We start from the raw sequence: 12,134 nt of genomic DNA on the forward strand, positions 1-12,134 counted from the left end.
TTTGAGCAGTCCAGCGCCCTGAAAGAAGGGACAAAGAGGCTGTCTCCATGTGTACATTCGCCAACGCGTGTCCCTCTCCTACTGGGAAAAAGTGTACACTCCCTGGCCGCCAGAGCTGGCCTCCAGCAGAGAACTAAACCTATCAGCATGCCTGAGGATTAGCAGAAGCCTCCAGGAGGACGAACCTTGAAGGACCAAGAGCAGCTGGTAAGGCACCGGCATTGGGGTGATGGTGGCTGGACAGACTGACCCGCACACCAATCTCTGTCCCCCACACTGGTGTGTCGAGGGCAACACGTGGGAGAGTCCCCCTCACAAGCTGTGCAGGGCTCCTCCCACACACGGTGCCCAGGCTGCTGGCTGATGCCTCAGTCACGGACCGCCAGTGCTTTCTTGGAGGCAGTCTGAAAACGTTTTAAAACATTTTTTCCTTTTCTCGCAGTTCCCGTTGTGGCGCAGTGGAAGCGAATCCAACTAGGAACCATGAGGTTGCGGGTTCTATCCCTGGCCTTGCTCAGGGGGTAAGGATCTGGTGGTGTCGTGAGCTGTGGTGTAGGTTACAGATGCGGCTTATATCTGGCGTGGCTGTGGCATAGGCCGGTGGCTACAGCTCCAATTCAACCCCTAGCCTGGGAACCTTCATATGCCCTAAAAAGCAAAAAAAAATTAAAACAATTTTTTTTTCCTTTTTCTTAAGGTTCTAATGACCAAATTGTAAAAATAAGTGAAACAAAATCAAACACTAGGAACAAAACCCACATTTTTATCAGATCTACTTTTATTTCAGAAGGAAGTTTGTATTATAGTATTTACTTTTGTTTATATACAAGTTCTTCACATTTGTGTTTTAAAATGCACAGACCTCCCTTAATTCTCTTGTTCCTGCTTAAATTAGCTGTTATTTTACAATACAAAAAATACCAAAAAATTGCAGTCCTAAATGTATGTATAACACCCACAATCCCCAGCAATGAAATAGTTTACAATACTTACTCCATATTTACATGAGTGCAATAGATGCTAAATTATACATATTAACAAACTAAGCTTGAATCCAAAACAAAAAACCCCAAAACAAAACTGTAAATAACTATAAAACAAAAACATTTCCAGAGCCAGAATTAGTTCAACAAAACAGGCGTCACTAGTGTTTAGAATGCTTTGTGCACAAATTCAGTTACTGAAAGTCGATTCCATTATTGCCTTTGAAAGAGAAGGCGCCAGTTTTCCTCTCTGCTCCAGACCATCTCCCTGCAGGCGAGCGTGTTTATGAATTTGGACAACTTGGGAAATGTCTCTTGGTGGGCGTGGCTGTCTATGAACCATCACGGTGGTTTTTATGGTTTGAGCCATAAAAACGGCTGTATGGTTTTGAGCCATTTGGTAAACCGGGTAAACATTTCAGACTGAGAGCCGGTGCATAGCCCGAGACAGGCAGACTCTGCTTTCCTGGGTTTGTCCTCAGGTGGCCAATTCTCACAGAAACCACGAGGAAAGGTCTCCTGGGTTGACAGGTTTGAGGAGCTGAATTCTGCTGTAATTCTGAAGAGCTGTTCTTCCACCTTGGACGTTGCCCTAGCATTAGCTTAGGTTGTTAGTAAGTGCTTAGTGAATATTTGTTGAATGAATGGATGAAACCTAAGGATCAAAGGTGTTCATGAAAATGATACCACCACCCAAGGAAGTGACTCGCTCCCACCTCCTCTCTAAATACACTCTATTACATCGAAGGAGCAAGATTTGCACTGAATGGTAAAATGTGTCTTTCCATTTGCCCCAGATTTCCTGGGACATCTCCAATCTCGCACCTCAGACCTCACCCACAGATGCTGCCGTATTTTCCTTTTGCCAGCAGTCCTTGTCCCGGGCTGCTTTCCTCCAGGTCAGCTCAGGGGAGCATGGGCTGCCTTCTCCCCCCATCTCCTCCCACATTTAGAGGTGATCCTCACAGGGAAGCATGGACTTCTCCCCAAACTGTGTGGGGAAGGGCAGAAGGAAAGGGTGAGGTCTCCATGGGAAACAGGAGCTGATTAACAACAAAGCGGCCACCCACTCCCACTCCCAGTTTTCAGTAAACTATGGTCCTGGGAAATGGTTGTTAAAAATTTAGACAAAAACCACAACAAAATGCAGCCTGGAAAACCCCTTTTTGGAAAATCTGCTATCTATAGGTACAGTCTTCGAATCTAAAGACTAAGAGAAACATTTCTCAGGGTGACATTGGTCCTCCCTGGCAACCCACAGCACCAAGAGGCCGACTGGGAGATTCACCACGCACTTGCAGAGCCAATGCTGGGGACAGAGATGTTCCTGCTGCCACCGTCTCTTTCCACACCGCCTGCATACGTGCACTGACAGATGGTCCTGCTTTAAAAGTTATCCGATTGGTCCCAGGTGTGCTTGACACACGGGCACAGGGGGATGCCTTTCTTGGCTTTGTGACCACTGTATCAGGGCATAACGAGAGGAATTCTCTGAATCTGGATATCCAGCGTGTGGCACGAACACATATTAGGTGAAACTCAGATACCATTACGTTTAATAAAAATACATTAAGATATTTTTCTGTTTTATGTACACTCCGAATGTCTGGGCATTCAGACACTACTGTATAGTTATGTACAAGTGCAGTATCGATGTTTTCGTAACTATTTTAATTTACATACAGGCTCTCGCGTGACATGCAGGCATTTCTCTGAAGTTCCAGATGACTTCCTCTTGGTAAGTGGCTCTGAGCTGAGTGCCTCTTTCTCCTGCTGCTCCCTTCTTCTGGCCTGAGCCTGGAGGAAGCCGTTTACTACTGGCTGCAAAGGAAAAGCAGGTGGATCCAGCTGTTTCTCCACTATTGGAGCAGAATGAAACTTCACTTGCTCCTTCCTTTCTTTTAAAAAATAAAATTATCTTTTAGAAAAAAGACAATAACCAGGTAGTTATGGGACACGGTGCATATCATTTCAAGGCATGGGACTCCGGTAGGGAAGAGGCTTCTTTGCCAAGGAAACACTAATCCTTTAACAAACAAGGACGTCCCTTGTGGGAGGGTCCCCCTCCAGTGGCCTTGTGGTAACTACAGGGGTGAAGGGCCTGTCCCTTGGTAGGCTCTCCGTGGGTGCTGTGATCTGGAGCAGGGATGTGGGGCGCTTTTAAGAGGAGGAGTCTTTTCTAGAACTTTCTGCTCTCTAACAGTGATGTGAAAAAGCAGCATTTTGAGAGGCAAGTCTCAAAGTAGAGGTGTTTTGTGCATCAGACAGTGTTTTATGGTTCAACATCCTTGAAAACCTCTTTCCAGGCCCTTCTTCATGGGAGCGGAGCTAGTGCTGTGGGAGCGAGAAGGCTCCCTCTCTGGGCTCTGCATGTACAGGTGGGGTGCTGCAGTGTTTGCTCTTTTGAGTATTCACTTCTCCAAATTCACAGACTCGAGCACTGCTGTCTAAAGCTCTATCCCGGCAGGGCAACGCCAGAAAGCCCAGGTTCTGAAGCAGAAGAGAGGTCTTGGGAGGCTGCTGCGTAACACCAGAGGACAGAGCACCATGGACAGGGACGACGCAACATCCAGCAGGGCCCTGAGAAGGGCAGGGACTGCCAGACCCCCCTTACATTTGGTCCCTTTCCGTTTGGCAGAGTTTCCCCTCCTTGTCCATTTTCCCCATGTGCTTTTCATCCTTGTCCGCGTTCACTGCCCTCCCACAGCCACCGTCTGGAGGAAAGAGGGCAAACGGCTCCAGGTCCTTTTCCAGGCTTTGACAACAGGAGCCCGAGCCTCTCCCGGCATATGACTCGACCTGCAGCCCTAGAGTGACCCGCCAGCTCAAGCAGGCTACAGGAACAGAGTCGCCCGCTGATTCAGGGGTCCCAACTACCGTCGTGCTCTTTTCTGTTCAAGGGGGACACGTAACATGAACAAGTCCCTTCTCCTGTGGTGCCCTGGCAGGAGTGGCCAGAAGGGCTGAAGCAAACGTCAGGCCTAGAATGACCAGGCGCAGGGAGGGCCTGCGGGAACACGCCTTATTTAGGGTCCTTTTTGACAACCATGAAAACAGGAGCTTTCGCAGTCACGTCATTTCTGCTTTCCTCTCAATCCTGCTGCTACGTTAAATGTTTCTTGGGGTGAGAGAATTCTTCCCTGGCTGCAAATTAGATTTTAGAAAAAGAGCAGATTGCCAATGATAGCCATTTACGTTTTATAACAATGTCAGAATGCAATTATGTAAAAACTTATGCTTACTAACCTTCCAATTGCTAGATCTACTTAAAGTCTAGGCACTTAGTGTGTGTGTGTGTCTGTGAGGAGAGGGGGAGGGGGGAGGGAGAGAGAGGAGAAAGAGAATTTCAAATGGATTAAGACTAATCGAGTTGCTACAGAAAACTACCCATTACATCGGTTTACATTCTAAGTAACATTGTTGACCTTGACATTGAAAATAGCCCCCTTCTATCTTATGATTCAAAAGAATGGACCATTATTAATTCTCAGCTAGAAAAAAGCTACTCCCTGGAAGACAGATATTTGCCTAAATCGTGCAAGAATAAATAGCACATCTTTTAAAAAAGATAGCAGGCTTCAGATGAAAACAAGTTACTTCATCTGACTAATTTTTAAAAGACCACGTTCGAGAATGACTGATGACAAAGGTCTACTCGTAAACACGACATCTTTTGTGTTCTGCACAGTTGACACAATCCCAAGAACAGTCTTCCACAAGTGAACCTGAGTGTGATCCTAGCTCTCTCATTTGCTCTGCACCAGCCTCCTCCTCCAACAACTGGGTCGCCCCTGGACCTGGAACTAAATCAGTTATTTCCTATGTGAAAGTAAAAGGTTAGATGCTGGAGCACAGATGGGAGAAACCGTCAAAGAAAGCTTGTGAACATGCAGATGAGGTGGATGTTTTGAGGGTTTCCAGTCTTCTGCCCCACACAGAGTCTCCCTGCCTGCTCCCTCCCTGCAGACGGCTCTGGCTCGCCGCACCTCGCTCGCTCACGGAGAGTCCTGGCCCCAGCATCAAATGCAGGTCCCAGGCTGCGCAGGGGGCTGCTGCTTCCGGTTCCTTACCGCTCCCGACTTCTCTTTGTACACTATTGGCATCTGCTGAGAAATGTCCACCAGGGCGCTGGCCACTGCGAGACCTTGGGAGAACCGATGGAGAGAACACATGTTATAGGAACAGCTTGCTTCTATTTTAAAAATAATTAAAAAATTTTCTTTTTACATTCCCATGGTACAATGGAAAAGTCTTCTTCTTCTTTTTTTTTTTTCCTTTTTATGGCCACACTTGCAACATATGGAAATTGCCTGGCTAGGGGTTGAATCAGAGCTGCAGCTGCAGCTGCAGCCTACACCACAGCCATGGCTACACCAGATCCAACCCACATCTGTGACCCACACTGCAGCTTGCAGCAGAGACTACATCAGGTTCTTAACCTGCTAAGCCACAACGGGAACGCCTAGACAGGAAACGTCTTACTTCCAACCTGTGTCTTCCTCTATCAGAGTAAGTGCTTTCATTGGTTTGTATATATTCTTTCAGGGTTTATTTGTACAAATGCAAATACATGTTCGCCCCCCTCCCCATCACATTTACATGAAAATAGTACCTTACTTTTCAGAATACCGACCAAGCAAAGTGCTCTGCCTGGTGGCAGGAACATTTAAATAAGACTGCAGACTTGCTTTTAAGCACTAACTTTCTCCTGTCCGCATCCAAATGGGTGTCAAGGAAAAGCAGCACTCTTTACAATGAAATTATTCATTCCACATAGGCCAGCCAGCACTAGTTATTTTGCTGTCTACACCATGATAAGGGGTAGGACAGACTCCAGGGCCACACTCTGGAATAAGCAAGGTTCTTTAACTTCCCTGTGCCTTAGCTTCCTCATTTGTAAATGGGGCACAGCACAGAGCTCATGTGATGCGTCAATGAGTGAACTGTTGAAGTCTTAGAATGGTACCTGGCTCATCACCCTACCACCTCCCCTACCATCTTTGCTTTAGGGACTGGTGGGTCCGTTCTCCTTTTTGTATTGGTAACTGATTAGTCCGTTCTCCTTTTTGTATTGGTAACTGATTAACCTGATGTTCATTAGGGAAGGCAAGTCCGGGTGGAGCTGATTCCTACAGCGGGAAAAGGACAGACAGGCTCAGAGCCCAGCTGAGGCCCCCAGAAGCCACGTTAAAGGAGCTTCTTACTCCATCTCGCTGAGCCTATAAAAAGGTGGTGGTGGTGGTGGGGTAGCTTTTAAGTGCCAGGTAGTACCTGGCATGCAGTGGGGAATCCCACTAGTGACCACTGTTAATAGCAAAGACAGAGCCAGGTGCTTTGAGAGTCCAGAGAAGGACACCATCTAAAACAGAGGGTAGGAGTTCCTGTGGTGGTTCAGTGGTAGTGAACCCGACTAGTATCCATTAGGACACAGGTTCAATCTCTGGCCTCACTCGGTGGGTTAAGGATCTGGCATTGCCATGAGCCGTGGTGTAGGTTGCAGATTTGGCTTAGATCTGACATTGCTGTGGCTGTGGTGTAGGCCGGCAGCTACAGCTGTGACTGAACCCCTAGCCTGGGGACTTCCATATGCCACAGGGGTAGCCCTAAAATAAAGGCAAAATAAAAATAAAAGTGGGGGGTAGATCCTAGTCACATCAATCAGACAAGAAAAAGAAGTAAGGGGCATCCAAATTGGAAGGGAAGAAGTAAAACCGTCACTATGTGCACATGACATGATGCTATTTATATTAGAACTAATAAATGAATTCAGTAAAGTTGCAGGATACAAGATTAATATATAGAAATCTGTTGCTTTTCTAAGTACCAATAATGAGAAAGCAAGAAAACAACCTTGTTTAAAATCACATCAAAAAGATGGGATACCTAGGAATAAACTTAACCAAAGAAGTGAAAGATTTATACTCTAAAAACTGTGAAACTTTTATGAAGGAATGTGAAAATCATACAAAGAAATGGAAGGATATCCTGTGTACTTGGATTGGCATAATATTGTTAGAATGTCCATACTACCCAAAGCAATTTACAGATTTAATGCAATCCCTATCAAAATAACCATGACATTTTCCACAGAACTAGAACAAGTAAGCCTAAAATTTATATGGAGCTATGAAAGATCTGAATTCCAAAGCAATCTCAAGAAAAAAGAATAAAGCTGAAGGTATCATGCTTCCTCACTTAAGACTGTACTAAAAAGATACAGTGGAGTTGCCGTTGTCGCGCAGTGGAAACAAATCTGACTAGGAACCATGAGGTTGCGGGTTCGACCCCTGGCCTTCCTCAGTGGGTTAAGGATCTGGTGTTGCCGTGAGCTGTGGTGTAGGTCACAGACACGGCTTGGATCTGGCATTGGTGTGGATGTGGTGTAGGCCGGGAGCTACAGCTCTGATTAGACCCCTAGCTTAGGAATCTCCATGTGCTGTGGGTGCAACCCTAAAAAGACAAAAGACGAAAAAAAAAAAAAAGCTACAGTAATCAAAACAGCATGATACTCTCACAAAAACAGACACACAGATCAGCAGAACAGAATAGCCCTGAATCATCCCATGCACTCACGGTCAATAAATCTACGACAAAGGAGGCAAGAGTGGAGAAAAGTCTCTTTAATAAGTGGTGCTGGGAAAACTGGACAGTTTATGTAAGAGAATGAGATTAGAACATTTCCTTACGTCATATGCATAAGAACCTAAATATAAGACCTGAAACCATACAACTCCTAGAAGAGAACACAGGCAGAACACTCTTTGACAATAAGCCATAGCAATATTTTTTTTGGGGATCTGTCTCATAAGGCAAAAAAAATAAAAGCAAAAACAAACAAATGTGACTTAATCAAACTTAAAAGCTTTTGCACAGCAAAGGCAACCTCAACAAAATGAAAAGACAACCTACTGAATGGGAGAAAATATTTGCAAATGATATGACTGATAAGGGGTTAATATCCAAAATATATAAGCAGCTCATACTTCCCAATATTAAAAAAAAAAAAAGCCCCAAATCTACCGATCAAACAATGGGCAAAGACCTGAACAGACATTTTTTCAAAGACTCTATACAGATGGCCAGCAGGCACATGAAAAGTTGTTCAACATCACTAATCATAAGAAAAATGCAAATTGAAACCACAAAGAGCTATCATCTCACATCTGTCAAAACAGCTATCATCAAAAAGACCACAGGTAACAAATGTTGGTGAGGATGTGGTGAAAGATTACATATACATACATACATATATATATTATATATATATATATTTTTTTTTTGGCTACCCTGCCGCCTACAGAGTTCCTGGGCGAGGGATCAGATCTGAGCTGCAGTTTTGGCAATGCCGGATCCTTATTAACCCACTGTGCTGGGCCAGGGATCCAACCTGCAACCTAGTGCTCCAGAGATGCCACTGATCCCGATGCACCACAGCAGAACTCCAGGATGGGGTGAAAAGGGAACCCTTGTATATTGTTGGTGGGACTATATATTGGTGAAGCCACTGTGGAAAACAGTATGAAGATTCCTCAAAGAACTAAAAGTAGAACTAAGTAGGATTCAGCAAATCCACCTCTGGGTATTTATGCGAAGAAAAAGAAAATACCAATCAGAAAAGATACATACACCCTAATGTTGTTCATAGCAGCATTATTTAAAACAGCCAAGCTATGGAAGCAACCCAAGTGTCCATTAACAGATGAATGGATAATGGAGATGTGTGTGTGTGTGTGCGCGCGCGCACTCGTACACCGCGTCCCCCATGGGGCACCACAGACCTAGACCTTCTGAAAGCTCTGGAACTCAGGGCCTGAGCAAGGATTCTGGAACATTCTTTCCTCATAGTCACAAGGCTTTCTTTTTGGCTCAGGCAACCTTGACCGGCAGAACCACCTCAACTGAAAGTTGTCTAAAGCACTCATACTGACTGAGGCATCCTCCATGATTAATCAAGACACTTCGAAGCTGCATTCGTATTTTCTTCGTGTTCAACAATAAAAGAATGTTTATCTAAATTAGGATTCATGTATTGGATGGAATAGTGTAAAGATGGGTAAAATATAATGTAACCTATAAAAATGTTTATGTTACATGAAAAAAGAATAAAAATTAAACAATCATCGCAACTAAATTGCTAATAAAAGCTAGAAAGAACAGTGAAAATTGGTGGGTGTTGGATGGCAGACCTGTGAGTAAATTTTCAAAAACTTCCTTTAGAATGTTATAGTTGTTTGTGCCTTATACTTAGTGTGTGTGTGTGTGTGTCTTTTCAAGGCTGCACCTGCAGCATTATGGAGGTTCCCAGCCTAGGGGTCTAATCAGAGATACAGCTGCTGGCCTGAACCACAGCCACAAAAACGCCAGATCTGAGGCGCGTCTGCGACCTACACCACAGTTCACGGCAACGCCGGATCCTTAACCCATTGAGCGAGGCCAGGGATCCAACCTGCAACCTCATGGTTCCTAGTTGGATTTGTTTCCGCTGCGCCACGAGGGGAACTCCTGTGCCTTATACTTAGAGTGAAAAAGCAAAAGAAATGCAGTAGTGCTAGAAATGCCAATTTGAGAAGCACTAGCTTGGAGGAGCTCGCTGGAAGCCGTGAGCGAAGGTAAGATGACTGAGGAAAGCAAATGGAGTGAAAAGAGAGAGAGCCTACATCTAGGGGCAGAGCAAGGCAAGAGGCAGGAAAGGAGCAGCACAGCCATTGGGGACTGGAACCCTGGTGGCAAAGGAAGGTGTGTCCAGAAGCAGCAATACCACAGGGGGCTGAGGGGGCTGGTGCAGTGAGGAGGGCTCTAGACTTTTCTCAGGAAGGAAAGACGGATTAAGGAATTCAGGGGTGATGGGATCATCTCACTGAATCCTCACAACTGACACGACACAGGCACTACAGGCATACGTTTTACTGCGCCTCATGGGTACTGCTTCTGTTTTCTGTTTCTTTCCTTTTTTTTTTAAACAAAAGGTTTATGGCACCCTGCTTCATTAGATAAGTTGGCATTTTTAAACAATAAAGCATTTTTTTAAAATTTTTTTTGTCTTTTTAGCTATTTCTTGGGCCGCTCCCGCGGCATATGGAGGTTCCCCGGCTAGGGGTTGAATTGGGGCTGTAGCCACCGGCCTACACCAGAGCCACAGCAACGTGGGATCTGAGCCGCGTCTGCAACCTACACCACAGCTCATGGCAACACCAGATTGTTAACCCACTGAGCAAGGGCAGGGACCGAACCCGCAACCTCATGGTTCCTAGTCGGATTCGTTAACCACTGCGCCACGACGGGAACTCCGCAATAAAGCATTTTAAAATCAAGGACATACACTGTCTTTTTTAGATACAATGCTATTATACAATTAATAGACTACAGTATAATGTAACATAATTATAGTCACTGGAAAATAAAAAAATTCGTGTGACTTGCTTTATTGTGATATTGGCTTCACTGCGGTTTTCTGGAACTGAACCTGCAATATCTCTGAGGTCTACCTGAATTCAATACTGCCATGATTACTATGATAACTATGTTCTTGATGAAAGGGAAGGAGACCTCACACAACTGAAACGGAAACTGCATTTGTCACTGAACTTCATTTACTCACCTGACTGCCCAGGAGGAGGGATTCCACCAAGGCCACGGGGGAGCCTCACAAACACAGAGAGGACAGCTGCTTTGTTTCCAAAACAGGGCTCCAGGGCAATGGGCTTGGGAACAGTCTGGTGGAAGAAAACAAAGAATTACCTAAAGCAGTGTTTCCTAGGAAACAAACACCTTCTCAGCCTTTAGATGGAATTTTTTTTAAAAGATGCCGTATATATGTGTGTGTGTGTATATACATATGTATGTATATGTGTGTGTGTGTGTATTTTTTTTGCTGTGCCCACTGCCTGTGGAAGTTCCTGGCCTAGGGACTGAACCCATGCCATAGCAGTGACAAGGCAAGATCCCTAACCTACTGAACCACAGGGGAACTACCCCCATTATTTGTTTTTATTGCTGTGAAACAAATCACCAACAGCACATATGTATTATCTCAATTTTGTGGGTCACTAGTCCAGCTGAGAGCTCTGCAGGGCTTTCTGCTTAGGGACATACACCTTACTCATGTCTTCCATCAGTTCTGGAAAAATTCCCAGCTCTATCTCAAAAAGGTCGCAAGGGCCTCAGCTTTCATCTTCAGAAGGTGGAAGTCAAGTTGTCAGCTGGGCTTCACTCTTTTTCCCAGGAAGCGCTGGGGAAGAACTTGCTTCAAAACGTATTCAGGTTGTTGGCAGAATCCAGTTCCTTGCTGCTTGAGGTCTGAGGTCCCCGTTTCCTGGCTAGCAGCCAGCCAGGGGCCACGCTCTTCTCTCAGAGGCCACTCACATCCTTCCCCATGCAGCTCCGCCTGCTTCAAACCAGTGACGAAGCTCAAGTCTTCATGCTTCCTCTTCTGCCACCCCCCAGAGAAAGCTCTCCCTACATCTTAACGTCAACTGCCCTCAGACTTTCACCACTTTTGCAAAATCGCTTCAGAGCAGAACCTGGAGTAGGGTTTGAAGAACCATGAGACAAGAGTCTTGGAGGCCATCTTTAGAATTGTGCCTATTATATCTCCAAATATGTCATCAATTTCTTCACATCAGTTGATGAAAATCATTTCCAGTACCACTCTAGTTATAGCACAGGGAAATGACTAGAGTGAAATGACAGAAGGGGGTCAACCAGTCACAAGGCAACTGTAATAATCCAGGTGGAAGATGACAGTGGCCCAGATCAAGGTGGTAGGTAGAGTGGTGGAGGTGGTGCACAGTCGTCAGGAAATATTTTTGAAGAGAAAGCTGAAAAGATTTGCTGACGGACTGGCTGTCCAGTGAGGATGAGAGCAAGGCTGAGTCAAGGATGCTTTTGGCTTGGCCTGAGCAACTTGGATGATGGCGGTGATATGCACCGAGTTGGGGAAGTTATGCCAGAGGAGGAGGTGTGGGGAACAATACCTAGAGCTCGGTTTTGGACAGTGTTAAATTTACGATGCCTGTTAAGATATCCATCTGGGAACACTGAGCAAGTAACGTGATACATGAGCTGGACACTCACAGGAGACATTTGAGGGGGAGCTCATGGTATTTAAATCCATGATGGATACGATCACTGCCAGGGTCTGGATATTTGTAT

General features: G+C 45.3%; 1 protein-coding gene across 4 annotated transcripts in view; it reads right to left on the reverse strand.

The window, feature by feature from the left end:
* Positions 759-12,134, reverse strand: part of ATRN (attractin) — a 185,337-nt gene continuing 173,961 nt past the window's right edge. Inside the window, exons 28-30 of one of the 4 annotated variants that reach the window (XM_021077392.1) lie at positions 10,587-10,696; positions 8,762-8,767; positions 759-5,127 (exon numbers count right to left, since the gene is read on the reverse strand). In XM_021077392.1, the coding sequence (XP_020933051.1) occupies positions 4,821-5,127; positions 8,762-8,767; positions 10,587-10,696 (423 nt within the window). In that variant the 3' untranslated portion in view covers positions 759-4,820. Of the gene's footprint in view, positions 5,128-8,761; positions 8,768-10,581; positions 10,697-12,134 lie in introns of all 4 variants that reach the window. The other 3 variants (XM_021077390.1, XM_021077389.1, XM_001927289.7) reach the window with 3 other exon arrangements.

Source organism: Sus scrofa, chromosome 17, assembly GCF_000003025.6.
Source record: "Sus scrofa isolate TJ Tabasco breed Duroc chromosome 17, Sscrofa11.1, whole genome shotgun sequence".
Classification (NCBI taxonomy): Eukaryota; Metazoa; Chordata; class Mammalia; order Artiodactyla; family Suidae; genus Sus; species Sus scrofa.